This window comes from Giraffa tippelskirchi, chromosome 7, assembly GCF_054371585.1.
Source record: "Giraffa tippelskirchi isolate mGirTip1 chromosome 7, T2T-mGirTip1v1.2.pri, whole genome shotgun sequence".
Classification (NCBI taxonomy): Eukaryota; Metazoa; Chordata; class Mammalia; order Artiodactyla; family Giraffidae; genus Giraffa; species Giraffa tippelskirchi.
Genome location: NC_137281.1, coordinates 142,438,537 through 142,459,270, shown reverse-complemented (window position 1 = coordinate 142,459,270; position 20,734 = coordinate 142,438,537). Strand labels below are relative to the sequence as shown.

The window sequence follows — 20,734 nt, the reverse complement described above, 5'->3', positions numbered from 1 at the left end:
AGTTTGCTCGAACTCATGTCCGTTGAGTCAGTGATGCCATCAACCATCTCATCCTCTGTCGTCCCCTTCTCTTGCCAGAATTTCAGCTTCTTAAAAATGCTGTTTCCAGGACTCCACCATCTGTATTTTCTAAATTCTGGCTGGGTGATTACGATATCCAGACAGGATTCTGACTTACCTTTATTAACCTATTTATAAAGGAAGATAAAGTCATTTTCTTTGTTTATTTTTGCTTTTTTAAGGCTATTAGAAAATTTAAAATTATGCAGGTGGCCCACATTCTATTTCTTATGGACAATGCCGTTCTAGAATAAAGAGGCTGAAATCAGAGGGGAAAAAAAACTATGGAATGTATCAAAGGTCCATGTGACACGATGCCTCTGGGGCTACATTCATGAAACCTAGTGTAGAATTTTCACCTACTGTGGAAATCACAAGTCTTGAAGAGCTTCTGACTGCACTCAGAGATAACAGGTGTACTTGTCCCTACTCTGCACAGAGGGGGTTTAATCAGATAGAGTCTGCAGAGTTTTCTGTGGCTTCTTGGCCCCTGAGCCTATCCAAGTAGTAAAGTGACATTACCTGAACCAAGAGGCGTGAAACTCAGAGAAAGGGTGAGGAAAGACAGCTCATGGTGATGGCCCCAAATCTTTTCATATTGTATCCAGGAAAGGAGTAACCGAGTTTTGTCATTGACCCTGGTCTGAAGTTGACTCCTCTCTCACCACTTCTGCCCCTCCAATTGGCACACCCTCAGGAAAATATTCCTTGATCCTCCAGGATTGCTATAGATGCCTCTCCTCCATGTGCCCTTGGTGTTTCTATAACATTTATTCAGTTCAGTCGCTCAGTTGTGTCCGACTCTCTGCGACCCCATGAATTGCAGCACGCCAGGCCTCTCTGTCCATCACCAGCTCCCGGAGTCTACACAAACCCACGTTCATCGAGTCGGTGATGCCATCCAACCATCTCATCCTCTGTCATCCCTTCTCCTCCTGCCCCCAATCCTACCCAGCATTAGGGTCTTTTCCAATGAGTCAGCCCTTCGCGTGAGGTGGCCAAAGTATTGGAGTTTCAGCTTCAACATCAGACCTTCCAATGAACACCCAGGGTTGATCTCTTTTAGGATGGATTGATTGGATCTCCTTGCAGTCCAAGGGACTCTCAAGAGTCTTCTCCAACACCACAGTTCAAAACCATCAATTCTGCGGCGCTCAGCTTTCTTCACCGTCCAACTCTCACATCCATACATGACCACTGGAAAAACCGTAGCCTTGACTAGACGTACTTTTGTTGGCAAAGTAATGTCTCTGCTTTTAAATATGCTATCTAGGTTGGCCATAACCTTCCTTCCAAGGAGTAAGCGTCTTTTAATTTCATGGCTGCAGTCACCATCAGCAGTGATTCTGGAGCCCAAAAAAATAAAGTCTGACACTGTTTCCACTGTTTCCCCATCTACTTCCCATGGAGTGATGGGACCAGATGCCATGATCTTAGTTTTCTGAACGTTGAGCTTTAAGCCAACTTTTTCACTCTCCTCCTTCACCTTCATCAAGAGGCTCTTTAGTTCTTCTTCACTCTCTGCCATAAGGGTGCTGTCATCCGCATATCTGAGGTTATTGATATTTCTCCCAGCAATCTTCATTCCAGCTTGTGTTTCTTCCAGCCCAGCATTTCTCATGATGTACTCTGCATATAAGTTAAATAAGCAGGGTGACAATATACAGCCTTGACGTTCTCCTTTTCCAATTTGGAACCAGTCTGTTGTTCCATGTCCAGTTCCAACTGTTGCTTCCTGACCTGCATACAGGTTTCTCAAGAGACAGGTCAGATGGTCTGGTATTCCCATCTCTTTCAGAATTTTCCACAGTTTATTGTGATCCACACAGTCAAAGGCTTTGGCATAGTCAATAAAGCAGAAATAGATGTTTTTCTGGAACTCTCTTGCTTTTTCGATGATCCAGCGGATATTGGCAATTTGATCGCTGGTTCCTCTGCCTTTTCTAAAACCAGCTTGAACATCTGGAAGTTCACAGTTCATGTATTGCTGAAGCCTGGCTTGGAGAATTTTGAGCATTACTTTACTAGCATGTGAGATGAGTGCAATTGTGCGGTAGTTTGAGCATTCTTTGGCGTTGCCTTTCTTTGGGATTGGAACGAAAACTGACCTTTTCCAGTCCTGTGGCCACTGCTGAGTTTTCCAAATTTGCTGGCATATCGAGTGCAGCACTTTCACAGCATCACCTTTGAGGATTTGAAATAGCTCAACTGGAATTCCATCACCTCCACTAGCTTTGTTCGTAGTGATGCTTTCTAACATTTATTACACAGTTTTGAAGTTGCCTCTTTACTTTTCCTTCTTCCCTATAGACTGTGAGTTTCACAAGCAGAAACAGTACCTTGTTAACCACCTGTACTAGAGTGATGGGAATGATAAGTACCGAGTGAGGGGATGATTGCATGAGTATTATTTTCCTTCTTTCTTTAGAAGAGAGTAACATCACAGCATTACATTAAAAGAAGAAAGATGCTTTGTAAGTGTATGTTGGTTCAGTGGACAGAATATTAAATTTGCTGTTAGAAAACTGATGTGAGTTCTAGTTCTGGCTTTGTTACTGACTAGCTATGTGACCTTGAAGAAGTCACTTACTGTGTCTGGACTTGATCCCTCATCTATAAGATGAGAGGTTGAATTATTGAGCTTTAAGTTTCTTTCCAGCCCTAAGATTCTGTAAGATGTTGAGGACAGGGCAAATCTGGCTTTCAGTTGTTGGCTTTTTTCCAGACAAGCAATTCAACAGAACAGCTGAGATTCCCAACCTTTTGCAGGGGCCTCTACCTTCTCCCCCTCCTCCGTGTCTTAGCAAATATTAATAGCCAAGGGCCTCGCTGAATGTGGTTTTTAATAGAATCCAATTTCAGTCCATTTAGAGGGAGACTTTTCATGCTGACTTGGTAATTTGAACTCTGTCATGCCTGATGGACTGAATGCATTTTCCCGGTCTGTGCTGCCTGCCCTGGGCTGGTGGGGAGAGAAAGTGCAGGCAGTGGGAGTGGGCAGCAGGGGCATCTTAATCTAAGCAGCTGCAGATCAGCTATTTTGGCCTCTCAGCCAGTGTTGTCTTTCCTGTTCTGAGGCATGTGATGTAGATACCAGGGCACTGGAAGGAGAGCGGGCAGCGGTTATCCTCTTTCCTGACAATAGCCTCCTCCTTGCAGCCTGGAAGCTGCCAGCCTCTGGGAGCAACTGCAGCAAGAAAACTATGTTGATCTTTGGATGAGACTAGGAAACACTGGGTTCTGGAAGCCATCAGAATTACTCCAACCGATGGCTGTGGAGTCTGATATGCTTGGAGAAGGCATGCAATGGAGGATGGGGCTTCCTCTGCTTCCCTAACCCCCAAGTAGCTGTTCTATTTGATCAGAGAGTAACCCAGGGGACTGTTGAAAGTCTCCTTTCTTCTAGAGTGCAGTCTGGGAAAATATCCAAGCTAAACACACAGGTATTAGTAGCCACACTGTAAATGAGGAGGACTTTCCTGGTGGCTCAGACATTGAAGAATCTGCCTACAATGCAGGAGACTTGGGTTTGATCCCTGGGTGGGGAAGATCCCCTGCAGAAAGGAGTGGCAACCCACTCCAGTATTCCTGTCTGGAGAATTTCATGGATAGAGGAGCCTGGCGGGCTACTGTCTATGGGATCGCAAAGAGTCAGACAGGACTGAGCATAAAGCTAGGAAGAAAATATAAATGAGGAAGCTGAGGCTGAGAGAGGGGGAGGAAATTACTGTTTATTTCATGTTTACCCTGTGCCAAGTACTGACCTAGAAGACAGGTAATTTCTTAATCCTCCCAATAGCCTTTCAAAAGATATGACAGTATCCCATGTATAGGTCAGGAAAATGAGGATCAGAAAAGTCAAGCAACAGCCTCAAAGTCACACAGCTAGTAGACATCAAAGTTGGTATTGAAATAAAGCTCCATCTATCCCTGCCAAAAGACATCCATGTTGAAAGATCGCATGATTTGAAATAGTGGAGCTGGGTGTTCAATTTTCTGCTGGTCTACTTTGGCCCTGGCTGCTTTACCTGGCTGGTCAGCAGAAACTCTTTAGAATGTTAAAAAACTTTTGTATCTTGAACATTATCTCCATGATTCAATGGATCTAAGGCTGAGACTGAGATTATGTATTTTAAAAAAGCTGCTTCAAGTGATTCTGATATTTGGGAAAGCATAGCACTGGAACATGTAGCTTCTCTTTTAAACCAAGTCTCTTAAGATTTCTTCAGTTCTCAGAAGGACAGATCCAGTCCAACTCTGCACTTACTTCAAGTGATATTTGCCACTGAATCCATCATTCATTCCAAGTTCAATGCCCATTGTTTACTGAGCATTTACTATGTTCCAGGCATTGTGCTAGGCATTCTAGCTGTGAAGATGAATAAACCACAGTACCTGCCTTGAGGAACATCCAGGTAGTGGACCAGAAAAACAGAAATAGGAAGTTCTAATTCCTATTTGTAGCAAATGCTAGGCAGAGGTAGGCTTATGTTGTTTTAGGAATGCAGACTAAGGAGTCAAGGAAGACTTTCTAGCACTGAGCCTTGACAAGTCCTATAGGAGTTAGCAAGGCAAAAGTGGGTTGGAGGGGTGAGGCATAGCCAACTAGGTGGAGAGAACAGCATGGAAAGGCCCAGAGACCCCAGAACAATGGGTTCAGGGAATCACAGGAAGCTATGTAGCATTGGAATATGGGAATTTAGGGAAGAGGACCAGGAGATGAGTCTGTGTGAGAAATCATTTGAAAGACCTTGTGTTTTATGCTGAGTTTGGCCTCTGTCCTAAAAGTGATGAGGAGTCAATAAAGATTTTTAAGCTGAAGTGACATAATTGGATTGTGTTTTGCAAGGACCATTCTGATAGAAATGAGAGAGTGAACAGTAGGCAGAAGAAGCTGGCAACAGAGGAACAAATTAATTGTAGAATTAAGAATTTATATATGTCAAAAAGCACCATAAACAAAACTTGAAAGCAAAGCACTTGGAAAGCATATTGGCAATGTTTCTTGCCAAAAACAATATTCTTAATAAAAGTACATATTGATAATAAACATACAAATATCAAATAAATAGAAAAATCACAAATAAAGAAGTACAAATGGCCAATAAGCACATGAAGATGCTATTCACTAATAAAGGAAGGAGTGTGAATTCATGTAACATTGATACACTATTATTTTCCTATCAAATTGGTAAAGATTTGATAAGTGATAATACCCACTAGCAGTGAGGGTGCAGGAAACAGGGCACTCTCAAGCCTGCAAAAGAAGAGTGCTTTGGTACAAACTTTCTGAAGGGCAGTGGATAACATATATCAAATTTCTTAAAGATAGCCAAATAATTTCCTTCTTGGATTTTACCCTAAGGAAATAGTCCTAGATATGTGCAAAATTTAGCTACGAGAATGTCTGTTGCAACATTATTTACAGTAAAGATTGGGAACAGATGAAATAATCACTATCACAAGATTGGTTACCAAATGAAGGTCCACTCACCCAATGAGGATGCTGTTGAAAAAGCTTGGGAGATGCACAAAACATGTTATGTTCATGATATTGTGAATGAAGTATCATAAGGTGCAGAAAGTGTGTCCAATATGCTAGCAATTGTGACAAAATAGATACAGACATTTGAAAATGTGTTAACTGTCTCTGCAAGGAGATAGAAGTAGTTGAAGAACTAGAGGCTGGCAGACAGGGTGGGAAGGAGATTTACTTCTGATGCTAGAGCTTTTTGTACTTCTTGAACTTTGTACCTGTGTACATATTACATATTCTAAAATATAAATACACATTTTGAAAAGTAAGTTATTAAAGAGTATGTACAGTATGTTCCAGTTTCTGTTTAAAAAGGATGCGCATGTGTACATTTATACCAAAAAGAAACATTCAAAAGGATAACAATATCTGTCTCCGGTAGTAGGATTATGGGGCAGAATTTGTCGTTTTTTCCCCCTAATATTTCTACCATACACATCTGAGGCTCTCATAATAATTACAACAAAAGTGTAATTTTTTTCTCCAAAGTATCTATCACCAAAGTCCCAGCAGGAGATGACAAAGCAGGTCAAATCCATATTGAGCACTCCAAGTTCAGCTCAGTAGTGACATTTGCAAACACAACATGTATTAAATGATAGTCCCTGTTTGGGGGCGGGATGAGGAGAAGGAAGCTGAAGGTTTGGTAAGGTGAACAAACCTTATGTTGCTGTCTGAAGTCTCTGGACAAATGCACGGAAAATTCAGTCCCACCAGCCTCAAACATCTCCCCAGGCAGCTTCTTCCGTTGGGATCACTGAACTGTGGGTCACAGTGAATGGAGTTCCCAGCATGCATATCTACGTCACTAGACAAGCAGACGGCCTGGTTACTTGCTCTATGAGGTCCCACAAGGTTGTCCTCACCTAGTTCTGGGAAGGATGGCAACAATCTTAATATCATCTGTTCAGCCCTGCCCCAACTCTCGGTGAGGCAAGACCCTGTGTTGCTCCACATTGAGAATAGCTCCTCTGAGTCCTTCCTCACTGCATGAAGACCAAAGAGAGACCCTGCCAATTTGAACTGGTTCTGCAGGCCACCTCTGACCTCATCTTCATTCTTCAGATCCTAACGAGCAGTCTGCCAACTCACAAACTTTCTGGGATGGAGGCTTGGGAAGGGGGGAGGTTTGCAGGTTTGCCTGTACTGTGTGTGCTATAGCATGGTTTTGAGTTGGGGTCATGTGAAACCATTTTGGAGGAAGAGAACAGGGAGAAGGATATGGTTGAAGTTGGGGAGAATGTGGCAGCAATAACAGCTTTTTCCCATTTCCCTTCTCCAGAGGGTGAGCTACAGGCAAGCAGCTGCTAGCCCCTGGATATTTCTAGCACCTTCTTGCAGACCCCACTGGAAGCCTTTGAGGAACTGTGTGAATATAACCTGTGCTGCTGGCTTCTGGACTCTGAGCAGTGATTGGATCCTACAGTGCTGGAGCCTCTGATTAAATAAATAACCCATAATTAACGTTGTGTTTCCTTTCATTCTCTACCTATAATTGTGACTCTTTCCCTAAGCTGGGGATGGAGTGAGGAATGCTTGGTGGATTGTTGGGATACACACTGGCCCGTCAGCAAGTAGAATGAACAATACACAGAAATAACTGCTGGTCTCAGTTGCCTTTTCCACCACTAGGGAGTCAAGTGCTAGGGACCACTTTTCAACTAGGGCTAAATAACAAAAGGTGGCCCATGTACCATCATTGGCATCATCAGGGCTTGTCATACACACTGTCCTGCTAAGATCTTCTGGAGAAGGAAATTGCCACTCACTCCAGTATTCTTGCCTGGGAAATCCCATGGACAGGGGAGCCTGGCAGCTACAATTCATAGGGTCACAAAAGAGTTGAACACGACTTAGTGACTAAACAACAACAATTATCCAATATAATATTGAGTTAGTCAAAAATTTCATTCCATAACATCTTATGGAAAATCCCGAACGAAACCTTTGGCCAATCCAGTACTTTTTAGGGCAGCAACTAATTACAGAGTAGTTAACAGCTGAAACTTGAGAGTCGGACAGACTCAGTTCAAATCCTAGCTATGCCACTTAAGGCCATGCAATCTTGGACAAGTTTTCTGTTTTTCAGTTTCCTTATCCATCAAAGGGGAATAGTAGGGTAATTACACGAAAGAAATGAGATTATACATGTAAAGATCTGAGGAGAATGCATTTAATAAATGCTCACTATTAACATTATTGCATCTGTATATATTTTAATTTGTATAATATTGTCTCACTGATCACACAAAAAATACATGAAAGTGCTTTGAAAATCTTAAAGCATCATATAAATTAAAGGTGTCATTGGTAATACTCTTCTATGACTATTTCTCACCTCTTCCATCTCCTTGAAGACGGGGACTACATCCTTTGTCCCAGGGCATATTGCACAATGACAGGCAAACAAGAAGCCCTCAGTAAATGTTTCTTATTTGACTGAAGCTACATGGCATCGCAAAGAGAGCATAGGTATCTGGAGACTAGGCTGGGATAAAATGAGTTTAAGGCAGGAGAACCAGTCTGCAGTCATTATTCACTCATTCAACAAATATTTGTTGAACACATTCTACGTGCTAGATATTGAGTCCAGATAATTTCATCAAAAAGGGGCTTACAGGTTCCCACCCAGCCATGTCCCTGGGCGGTCTCCACAATCCCAGCCTACTCTAAAAGCACAAAGGGGCAGCCAGCATTGTACACCACTGGACAAGTGGCCCATTGCTCTGGGGGAAGCCCCATCCTGCCTGGCTGTAAGCAGCTCTGACTGAGGGTTGGGGGAGGGAGTAAAAGTGAGGGAGTGGGCTGCTTCCAACAGAAGTGACAGGGACTGCTGCCTGTTCATTTATTTTTATTCACACTTAACTTCATCCACAGTTCAGTCTCCCAGTCTATACAATGCTCTGTCCCCTAGACGTCATCTCTCCCTCCCCCCAGCCCTACGTGGTCAGTCCCTGGCCCACTCTACACTGACCTTCTGCATTCACAGCTGCCTGCTGGGTGGGAGTCTGGGGGAATGGTATGTGTGGTCACCAGAGGGCACTGAGAGTGGGTTTCGATGGCATGTGAATCCTGGCAGAGTCTCAGATCCCCAAGGGGGGAGGAGAAAGCACAACGAGGGAGGGAGGGAGGCAGGGGCTGAGGGTTCTTAGGGGTGGGGAGCGGGCATGTGTGTGTGCAGAAATCCAGTGTACAAACTCTCGGACTCTGTGGGCTTAACCGATGCTTCTGGTGTCTGTCTGGCTCCTGGATTCATCGTGGTTGCCGTGAGATGCTCCCGTCTGTGAAGAAGCTGTGGAGGGGTCCAGCCCGTAGGCCCCGTGCCTGACGCCTCTGGGCGGGTCCACCTGCCGGGCTCTGCCTCTTGTCAGGAGTGCTGGCCCAAGTCGAAGTTGTAACAGCACTCCCAATCTGTGACAGTCCCCTCCGGCTGTTCCCGCCAAAGTCAGGTCTCTTTCAGCAGCTGCCCTACTGAAAGGAGGCTGTCTCCACTGTCAGGGCAACCCACCAGATCCCACATCCGCGGGCGTCCTTCTGTGCGCACGGAGAGTAGACACTAAGAGATAAGGGGTAGTAGGAGGAGGAAGTGGGGAGAAAGGAACAGAACCCAGGGAGGGGCTCTCCACCACGCAGTGCTTGGGTGTCCCGGGCCAGGCGCGGCTCTAGAAAGGTGTTCTGGTTACATGGCTTCCTTCTCTCTCTGGGAGCATCTGCTGAGCTTCATCTCCGTCAGCTGGATATATCGAATCACATTGGTGTCTGTGAGGAGAGAAACACACCTTAGGGAACAGCTGGTGAGGGGACTGGTGGGTCTACAGGGGATCAGACTAAACCTGCATCTGCAGATCACAGACAGGGCAGGCTCACTCAGCCAAGGTCCAGGATGACCGAGAAGGCTACCAGAGTGCAGTTCCTCTCCTTCCCTGCCTCCGTGGGGACGGGTCCCCGTGACCCAGGGGACAGATGGGAAGGAGAGGAGAGGAGCGAGAATGTCTTCCCTTATTTCTGTGCAGCAGCAATCCCAGTGGTCCTCAGTCAGCTCAGTGAGTGGAGACTTTTAGTTCAGAGTTAGCTACTGTTTAACCTCAGGCAACCTACCAGTTTCTTTGAGTCGCCTGTCTTGTCTTGCAAGAAACAACCTCCATTTTTGAGTGTCTACTTTGGGTCATGTTTTTAACTTTCATTGTCTCAATGAGCCCTCATTAGAATCCTGTAAGGTATGTCTCATCATCCTGACTGTGATGAAAATTAAAACTGGAGAGATCAAGTCAGATGTCCAAGGAGATAACACATAGTCACTGCACCTGACTCCAAAGGCTGCCTCTCCCAGGGATTGTAAAACCTTCCTCATAAAACTGCTGAGAGGATCAAAATAGATACGTCTACAAGTGCTCAATCCAAATGATCAGTAAATATTGACTGATTGTAATTTTTTTTTAATTGGAGAGTTTAAAAGGACTTGTGCTTCATTGTCTGATTTTGCTCTTCTAGGCAACCACCTGACCACAAATAGAAGAATTCCCCCAATTCCAGTCCTTAAATTAGTGAGTGGGGAAGGACAGAGAATGGCTGTTTAGCCCCATACACACCAGAATATAAGAGTTTCAGGGCTGCCTGAGATGTCTACTTCCAGGAGGAGAAAGGAATGCTGTATAATATTTCAAAATGCCAGGCAGGGCATTCAGAACAGCACTGACATATAGCAGGTACTCAAGACAATTCTGTTGAATGAGTCTCATTCTTGGTCCTCAAGTTGCTTATGGTATAGTTGGGGGAACACAAATTATATACAGAAAACAAATCAACAACGTATAAAGATATTAGTGTTCTTTTTAAAAAAAAAGTATATTGGGTATTTGTAAATTCATTCTAACAAGATTCCTTGGAAGGAGAATTGCATTTTAAAAAAATCAGCCATATGAAAAACCATGGCAACAGCAAGTCAAAGTCAAGGTTTAAAACATGCCTCCTCAGAGAGGGTGCTCCTGACCACCTGGTCTGCAATAGCACCCACTTTAGTCTTGATCCTTTGACTCTGCTTTATTTTCTTTATAGCACTTACTACTATTAAATATTACATTATCAATCTGTCTGTTTACTGTCCGTCTTCTTCCATTATAATTCTAACTCCTTGAAGGCAGCATCTTTGAGCATCGTTCCTTGCTATTTGCCCAGCACTCGGAAGAGTTCTTGGCCCTGCTTCAGTATTTATCTGTGGCATGAATGAATGGTGGGGCTGGTGGCCATGACTTAAGCAAATGGTACAGATAACGCATGCTCTGTTATCTGGGATCTGCCTGGAGGAGCATTCTTCCTGGAAGAATGTTGGGCTTACCCTCCCAATTATCCATTTGTATTCTGTCTCATCAACCAGAATGTGAACTCCTCACATATAGAGACTTCGTCTTCTTTTCTACATCCCTGGCAGTCAGCACAAATCTTGGCACACAGTAAGAATGCAATATGGATTCAGTGAATAAGTAAAGAGGGCTGGATTCTGAGTTGAAAAATGAAGACATCCATACCCTATTTAAACAGAAGAGGTGCCCAAGCTCCCTGGAACTCAGATCCTAAAGGCATGGACTCTATGAGCTCTGCTTCTTCCAAGACCTAGCACACACCTGACCCCTCACTTGCCATTTCTACCCCTGCCTGATCCTGCCAGCCAGAAAAAGCTGACCTTGGTAGTGAGATGGTCTGGGAGCTGCCCCAGGGGCTGGTGGTAAGAAAAGAGCAATTGCTGCCTTACCTGTTGGCTGTCGGGTTCTCGCCTCTTTCAGGTAGTAGAGTGCTTTGTCGTAGTCTCCAAGGTGGTAGAAGGCCACACCGGACCGGTAAAGGGCCTTGAAATTCTCCCCTTCTTTCTTCAGGACTTTGAGGCAGTACTCCTTGACTCGCTCATAGTTCACCAGCTCGGCCTGCAGCAGGCAGGCTACAGAGGAAGGGAGCAAAAAGGCAAGGTGCCATCAACAAAACAGCGGCAGCCTCTGAATGTCTCTCTTTGGTTCTTCCTCTCGGACCAATAAAGGTATATATACTACAGGTGCGGGGGCTTTACAGTGGGCTTTATGCCATGGAATTTGTCATCAAATAATCCTGGGTTCTAGGATGCAGTTTCATCTTCAACAAGCTGTGTATCCTTCAACGAGCAAGTTACTTGGCCTTGTATTCTGGGTTGAGTTGTGCCCCCCGTGGAGGCTGGTCGGTGCCTATGTGGGGCCTTCAGTCATCTCTGAGTAAACCATCTCCCCTGGAAGCTTTCTCTCACCAGCCATCAATCACAGGGCCAGGGTCAGGGTGACGAAGCCTGTACCTGGAGACTGAGCGCCTCCTTATACATTGTGCCCTGGGGCGGGGTGGGGGGCTTATTTGCCTCACCCTAATCCTAGCCATTCTGAGCTCCCTTGGCCTCCATTCTACCACTCAAGCATTTAGCAAGCATTGACGGAAGACAAAAAGATGCGTTATACACACTGGAGGAATGTTTCAAAAGGGGGTGGGTGGCAGGAGGAGCAGGGCACCTTCTTCAAAGCAAATAAAAGCAGAGACTTGGGAGGTCAAACTGCTGCTTCCTGCCAAGACCTGGCTGGTGGGACGGGGGAAGTTGCCAATGCCCTGGTCCTTTGCACTAAGGTTTCTCCCACAATGGAAGAACCATCCTCGGGATAGAGTCAAGTCACGGATTTTAATCTTTAGAAGGTCTAACTAGAGCTGTTTTGATTCCTTAAATAACTTCCCAGGGATCTGAACTGCTGATTAAGAGACCAGATCTTTCGTCAAGCATTTTGGACCAAAAAAAAAAAAAAAAAACCACCCTGAACGAGAAACATCCTCTTGCAGACTGAGTGGAAGGTATGAGAACCAGGAAGTGGAAGAGAAGCAGTCCAGATCTGGAAACTGCCCCACCAGGTTCCACCAGCCACAAGGCAGAAAGTCAGACTTGTTGACGGAAGCAGCAGGCTGCTAATCCCCTGGGCATGGGTGGCGTGGGTGTGGACGGCTGTGGTCCCAGAGAACACGGAGCTGCTGGCACACTAGAGTCCATCGTGCCAAGCTGATGCCACCGGCACTCTCCCCTCTCCTCCCTCAGCCGTGGAGTCGAGGCCCCTCTGCCCCCTGCCCTGCCCCCCCGCGGCTGGAGTCTGCTCTGGTGCTCACACAGCTCTGCAGATGGAGAGGGGTTCTGTCAAGAGCCTTGAACCTCACTGGCTGCTACCTGTGTGGGACTTGGCCCCAACCGCTACCCCCAGAGCTAAAGGGGTTCCTATCCGAAGCTTCTCCGTGTCCCGTCTCATGTCCTCTGTTCTCTGCTGAGAGTCTTCTTCCTGTCCAGCCCTCCATTCTCAAACAGACACTTCTGTCTGCTGACCCGAGCAGTCAAGGCAAAGGACCTTTGTTTCTTTTAAAAACAGGTTTTGAATGTCTAAAATTGAGGGGGAAGCAAAAAGGTCTGAAAACGGAAGTCCTTCCCCTCCCCCACCTTGGGCAAAAGAATGATAGCAATCAATTTCCAGGTCTCATTTGGTGAAAATGTCTGGAATTCCCCTGCTGATCGGGTGTGGGCTGTGAGACCTGGCTGTGGACCAGGGTCCAGACTGTGTGGGAGGCGGGGCCAGGCAGGTTACAGGGGGTGGAGGCCCTACCCGCACTAGAGGCAGAGCCCAGGAAGATGGAGGAATCTGGGGTTAGCTCTAATTCACATGGGCTGCCTTTCCAAACGTCTGGATGGAGCTGGGGAAGCCAGGTAAGAAATAAAGGGTGGCAGGCCAGAGCTCTTACGTAGACCCAGGGTGGAGGAGGTAAGACAGTCTGGACTGCACTCAGCCCTACCTACAGGTAATTTTTAGGCATCTCTCTTGTTTGGGTGGGGAGTTATCTGGGATGCATATAACAAGCCCATGGGATAAGTAAGATGAGATGTTAGTAGGCACATTTTAGAGTTGAAGAAGTTAAGAAAGACAGGTTGACTAGCAGTCTCTTGATGTCCCTTCCACATTCTTCTGCCTGCTACCCAGGGCCTGGGGGCTCCAGGAGACCCTTAGAATAGGTCTAAGGGTCTATTCGGAGAAGGCAATGGCACCCCACTCCAGTACTCTTGCCTGGAGAATCCCATGGACGGAGGAGCCTGGTAGGCTATAGTCCATGGGGTCGCTAAGAGTCAGACACGACTGAGCAACTTCACTTTCACTTTTCCCTTTCATGCACTGGAGAAGGAAATGGCACCCCACTCCAGTATTCTTGCCTGGAGAATCCCAGGGACAGCAGAGCCTGGTGGGCTGCCGTCTATAGGGTTGCACAGAGTCGGACACGACTGAAGCGACTTAGCAGCAACAGCAAGGGTCTATTGTCCCACTGCCATTTTTTCCTCTCTGTTATTAATCCCTTACCCTATGTCAGAGGTGGTACTCATCTTTCCATCTTCACAGCAGCTCTAGGAGACAGGTTCTATGTTATGCTTCTTTTACTGATGATGAAATCCAGTTCCAGAGAAACTAAGTAACCTGCTGGAGGTGGCAGAACCGTGATACCCTCCCACTCCCACCTGGCTCCCAAGACCGCGCTCTTGCCCCAGGTCTCTGTGGGTCTGTGTGTGAAGCCCTTAGAAACCACGTCACCTGGCAAAAGGCAGGGCACCTGTGTAAACTGTCCTCCTCTGTGTCCCAGGGTCAATGAAACAAAAAGAGATGCCTAATTTCACAGAGTACCACCTAGGGCACCGGGATGAGGTGATGAACCTGACACTCCACTCCATCCTGGAGCTGGTACACTGCGGTGGAAAGCAGATGGTACATTATCTCAAATACTCCCATGTGCCAAGTGCTATGAAAGAGAAGTGATGAGTAGGAGCCTACCGATGGGGGAGGGGCCCTAAACCAATATCAAGGGGCCCACATGGAGGGCTTCTTGGCAGAAGTGGTGTTTAAGCTGGGTTCCAAAGTTGAGTGTTTCTCGACTTCGGCACTATCAATATCTTAAGCTGCATCATTTTTTGTTAGTGGGCTGGGGGTGGGGAAATGTCCTGTGCATTGCTGGATGTTTAGCTACATCCTTGTGTTCTACCGACTAGACGGCAGTTGTAACAAGCAAAAAAATAAATGTCTCCAGATATCACCAAATGTCCCCTGGGAGGCGCAGGATCACCCTTGTGTGAGAACCACTGATTTAGGTAGAAAGGAGAAGAAGCTTTCTATAGGGAACAGGATTTCCCTGGTGACTCAGATGGTAAAGAATCTGCCTACAATGCAGGAGACCCAGGTTTGATCTCTGGGTTGGGAAGATCCCCTGGAAAAGGGAATGGCAACCCACTCCAGCATTATTGCCTGGAAAATTCCATGGACAGAGGAGCCTGGCAAGCTACAGTCCATGGGGCTGCAAAGAGTTGGACACTACTGAGTGATTAACACACACATGGAACAAAGAGACAAAGGAAAGGGAGAGGAAAGGAAAGATAGGAAGGAAGGGAGGCAGGAAGAAAGAGAAAAAGAAAGGAAGGAAGAAAGAAAGACTGATTAGACTTATTTGAGGAGTTTGAGAAGCCATGCCCAGCTGGAGTAGAGAGACTGAAGGGAAGGGTAAAAGGGAATAAAGCTAGAAAAGCAAGATGAAACCAGGACACACCTGGTTCTGGTTCATGTTGAGGATCCGGGACTTCATTCTTACGGCAAGAGTGGATTTGAATGATGAAATGATGGTGACTAGGTTGACTCAAATGGAGGCAGAAAGGCAGGAGAAAGGGATTAATGTAAGTGGCATCCAGGAGTTAAAAATGACTAGCATTAGGAAACCCCTGAAATATATTTCCTCTGCTGTTACACTCATGTGCTTAGAGCCCTTTATCCCAGGAGATTTTAGACTGCCATTTTGGATCCACTGATGATCCATGAAAAGTTTTCTTGCACATTGTAGCAACTTGATCTCTGTTTGAATTAAGGTTTAAAATAACAAGTCTGTGTGCTCCACTCTACAGCAGGGATCAATATGCTAAAGAGTGCTGGGCTGGGAATCAGAAGAGCTGGATTCTAGAGTCACTTTTACCACTAGCCAACATTATGCAGATCACTTTCCCTTTCTGGGCCTCAGTTTCCTACCTGTAAAACAAGGACTCAACTTCATTGAGTAATCGCTACCATGCATTTCAATCTAACAGCTTATGAATATAAATGCTCGCCACCTAACAGAAGCATGAAATTGTTTCACTGGTTCCTCTTCCAAAGGAATTCTGTTCTGTTACTTTGGGAAGGCATCTTCTGTTGGCGATGACCATCAGAACTGGTGGGAAGTGAAAGAAAGTGTTTGTCTAACACAATTCCGCCACTTCCCTGTGGAGATTTGTTTGGGCACAGAGATTGGACTATGTTTGGATGTGGTCTTCCCAAGCCAAAGCTCTGGATTTTTTCCTGCGGGATTTTTCCCTACAGGGAGAGAATGCTTCCACTGTCGGCCAGTCTTCACAGAGGAGATGGTGGACTTGGGAAGGCAGGTCTCAGGCTCGATGGAAAGGTGGCTTGTCCTTGCCTGTGACCTCGGTGTATATTTGGATCCAAAGATGCAGTTATTAGGAGGGTAGGGAGACAGGTGGAGATGGACCTAGGCTCTCAGACCACCTTATCTATTGATAGAAGTCCTTTTGAAAGAAATATTTTGAACTTTCTGGTTTGGGGTCTTCTGACAAGTTTGAATAAATGCTGCATCCTGGAATCAGCCAAGCAGGGGAGAATTAAGACAAGCTTCCTTTCATACTTGGAAAGGAGTGCCTTTCCTGAGCCCAACCTGGTGACAGCAGTGGTGGCTAGTGCAACTTACTAGAGAGGTAAATCTGGAGGACAAGAATTGGGGCTGTGAATCCTCAGTTACGCCTCCCATGTAGAAATTCCTCTCCCACTGCCAACGTTGGGGAGTTAGGGTATGGTTTTATGGAAAGAGCTTGGCAGGCTTTCTTAGCTCCACAGACGAGTCTGCAGTAGGAGCATGTTAGAGAATCGGGAACTTGAAGAACCCCTTTGTACAAGCACTCACACACTCAGACAGAGGAAATCATAAGTTAGATGTTGCCCAAGGCAACCACACCGAGACCTCCGGCTAAAACATGTCAGGCTCTTTTGGCTCCAACACTTGTTTTGCTTCTGTTTTTCCTGGTGCATGCAGGGCATGGTGACAGCCTGGGCAAAATGCCACTTGTTGGCATGAGATGAAGGGAAACTAGATGGGAGGCGGAAGACCAAGTTCATGGAGCCATTGGTTTTCTTCTGACAGTTGATTCACTGCTGTTTGTCCCTACCTGCTGGACAGGAGGGGAGGATGGGCTGGATGGGTGGAAAGGAAAGACCTACCAAGGGCCAGGAGTGAGGAGGAGGAGCCCACTCCCCAAGGCTGCCTCGCTGTTAGGGGTTGAATTGTGTCCTCCCCACAAGGTATGTTGGGAGTCCTAATCCTCAACACCTCAGAATGTGATCCCACATGAAGAGAGGGTCTTTACAGAGGTGCTCAGTCACTTCAGTCGTGTCCGACTCTTTGCAACCCCATGGACTGCAGCCCACCAGGCTCCTCTGTCCATGGGATTCTCCAGGCAAGAACACTGGAGTGGGTTGCCATTTCCTTTGGCAACTTTCTTACAGAGATGGTCAAGTCAAAACAAGGTCAGTGGGATGTACCCTAATTCAATATGACTTATAAAAAGGAGAAATCTGGACACAGAGACAGACTCACACAGGAAAGACAATGTGAAGAGATATGGGGAGAAGATGGCCACCTACCAGCCAAGGAATGCTGGAGGCCACCAGGAGCTGGAAGAGAGGCCTCGAACAGATTCTCCCTCACAGCTCTCGGAAGGAACCAACCCTACCAACACCTTGGTCTTGGACGACTAGCCTCTGGAACTGTGAGACAATGCATCTCTGTTATTTTAAGCCACACAGGTTGTGGCCTTTTAGGATGGCGGCCTTAGGAGACTAATACACCTTGGTGGTCTCTTCTTTGGAAGCGGGGCTGAAAAGTGGCTATTACATTCCTGGGGGAAATTTTCCCAAACCAAACGATCTGAGCCATTTTCAAATTGATTTCAAGGGGCGTTGGCATAGCAGTCAAGTGGAAAGAGCTTGGATCTGAGGAGAGGTGACGCTCAGGACATCTCACAGCTGGTCTAGGTCACGACCACCCTGAACAGGCTCAGGGGACTGTGCCAGTCCTGGCTGCACATTGGGGCGGCAACTGGAGACAGAGTTCTAGGCTGGAGTCCAAGCTCCAACGCGGGCTAGCCCAGGCCCTCGGGGAGGTTACTTCATCTCCCTCGGCCTCCTTCTCATGCGTTAAATGAAGATAATAATACCTATTTTGCAGGAACTCCTGTGATGATAAAATGAGGTAATTAATGTACGTTATATGCCTCACACAGCGCCAGGCACAAAAAACTATCGTCATAAACGCTCGTTCTTTAGGAAATCACTGGTCAAATGTGGTTTCCCCAGCAACATGTATGTTAATCAGAGAAAATTTCCATTCCGAATCCTGCACACACAGTACAGGAAACTAGCTTAATTTAAAGCAAATTTTCAAGAATAGGTCAGACACGTTTTGGAAGGTAATTTAGAGGGTCTTCTTTAGCATCTTGATTCCTTTTTTAAAAAGAAACTGAGGTGAACTTGACAAAATATTTTGTTGGTTTTGGGTGTACAACCTGGTGATTTGATATCTGTATACACTGCAAAATGACAGAGAGTCTCTCTATGGCATAGCAATGGAAATTTAGTGTGTGCATCACACTAAATAATGGGTACTAAATTATGGGTATTTTTACTTATTAGACTTCATACCCAGGACTGCTACGACCCACCCAATTTCACCTTTCCATAAAAGTGCTGATTTCCTGTCAGTGTACATGAATACTTGAACTCAAGAGTTCTGAAAACAACTTTCTTCTCTTGATTCTTTTTTTCTTTTTGGACATTTATGTTGCCTCTACATTTTAGATACTGAAGTAGCTTTATGATAAATATACTCATGGAGGTTTTGTTTATGGTAAATATAACCTATAATCCCAGGGTTATAATTACTAGGTCAGGGTGTGTGACTGCGCGGCCTTTGCCACGTAACACACAGATCTTTCCCCTCGACAGTGGCTGTTTAGTTAAAGCTTTGGGCCCTCCCAAACGCCTTGGAATCTTCATTTCAGAAATCATCTATGTTTGGCTTGCTTTTATTTCACTGGGTTGTGGGGAAGGCAAAGAAGACAGCTGGGAGGAGATGGGCCATCTCCAGTTTGCACAAAGAGATGTCTATTTTCTAAGGGGCACAAAGAATTTAAGAGCAGACCTGAGTTACTAGGGTGGAATCCTGTCATCCACATTTTTTTTTTTTTGATGCTGACTACTCCTGGCCAGTTGTGTGTGTCCTTAGAAAGTGACTGGCCCTCTCTGAGACTCAGTTTCCTTGTCTATGAAATAAAGACAGTAATTCTGTCAACCTCACTGGTCGGTTCTGAGGATGAAGTGAGAAAGTACACCACACAGCTGGGTGCAGTGCTGTGCGTGGTCAGTCGTGTCCAACTCTTTGCAACCCTGTGGACTGTAGCCCGCTAGGCTCCTCTGTCCACGAGATTTTCTAGGCAAAAATATTTGAGCGGGTTGCCATTTCCTACTCCAAGGGATCTTCCCGACCCAGGGGCCGAATCCCTTGTCTCCTGCGTCTCCTGCACTGCAGGCGGATTTTTTACCCACTGAGCTATGAAGGAAGCCTGGGCGCAGGGCCAGACCCACGGCACATGCTCGTGGACATGAGCTGATTCAAAGATCAGCAAAAATGTTCCACCCACAAACCTGTGCAGCAAGGGCAGAGCCCAACCCCAATTTCTCATTTTTCGGTTCCTGGTCTTGGATGTACATAAACTCAAACTTGACCCAAACGTTTCCCATATCTAGATTTGATGCTTAGTTTTACTTACTGGTTTTCTTTTTGAAAGTGCATTTGAAAATGTTTTCCTATTGGGGGTGGGTGGGTATACACAGGGAGCATACTAAAAGCAGCTTTGTAGCCAAAAAAGGAGGCTTAGGGAAAGAATGGGGGAGGGTTCTGGGACTATTTTCTTTTCACTTATAGATTAGATAGCCTCTGAATACACAGTTGGTTGTACGCTCCCCCCTCCACCCATCTACATCCTTAAACTGAAGACAGGAATCCTGCCTCCTGCCTGCTCTCAGCCCCTCTCGCATCACAAGTGGATGATTAGAAACCACCGTCTGTATTTCACTGATAGCTTTACGGATGGCATAGCGGACAGACCCTAAGTTGCTGGGCTCCTCTGGAGTCCTAACAATTCGGGAAAGCTAGGAGCTCTGAAAGCCAGATGTGGCAGAAAAATGAACAGGTCTGGTTCCTGACTCTACAGGGCATGAGATGGCCTTTGAGGGAGGAGGGAAATATTTTTAGTAGAGAAGTGGCTGCCTCTGAGTTAGCTGTTTCAAGACAATGTCCCCAGCACTGGCACTCACCCGGTGTCCTTGGGTTAAAAGAGCTCACCTCTCAGAGATTCAGTTTTGAATTGGGTAAAAATAAAGATCAAGCGGTAAAGAATCTGCCTTTTAATGCGGGAGGCCTAGGTTTGATCCCCGGGTTGGGAAGATCCCCTGGAGGAGGGCATGGCAACCCACTCCAGTATTCTTGCCTGGAGAATCCGCATGAGCAGAGGAGCCTGGCGGGCTGCAGTCCATAGGGTCACAAAGAGTTGGACACAACTGAGTGACTAAGCACAGCACAGCACAAAGGTAATTATGGCTGCTGTCTACTTTGAAGCGGGGCTTCCCACGTCGCGCTAGTGGTAAAGAACCTGCCTGCCAGTGCAGGAGACATAAGGAACACGGGTTCAATTCCTGGATCGGGAAGATTCTTTGGAGGAGGCCATGGCAATCCACTTCAGTATTCCTGTCTGGAGAATCCCATGGACAGAGGAGCCTGGCAGGCTAAAGTCCATAGGGTCACAAAGAGTTGGACTGAAGCGACCGAGAATAGAAGCATACACGCGCGCGCACACACACACACACACACACGCACTGAAGGCTTGTGTGCAGGATGAGAAAAGTCAGGGTTTCTCAAGTGCCAGACCCTGACATCTGACGAGTGTTTCTCATTAAATCATCCATGCTAACT

General features: G+C 46.1%; 1 protein-coding gene across 1 annotated transcript in view; it reads right to left on the bottom strand.

The window, feature by feature from the left end:
- Positions 1 to 4,973: 4,973 nt before the first annotated feature.
- The window catches only part of TTC9 (tetratricopeptide repeat domain 9), a 35,632-nt gene continuing 19,871 nt past the window's right edge, over positions 4,974 to 20,734 (bottom strand). Inside the window, exons 2-3 of the mRNA XM_081508882.1 lie at positions 11,346 to 11,528; positions 4,974 to 9,355 (exon numbers count right to left, since the gene is read on the bottom strand). Of these exons, the coding sequence (XP_081365008.1) occupies positions 9,276 to 9,355; positions 11,346 to 11,528 (263 nt within the window). The 3' untranslated portion in view covers positions 4,974 to 9,275. The remainder of the gene's footprint in view (positions 9,356 to 11,345; positions 11,529 to 20,734) is intronic.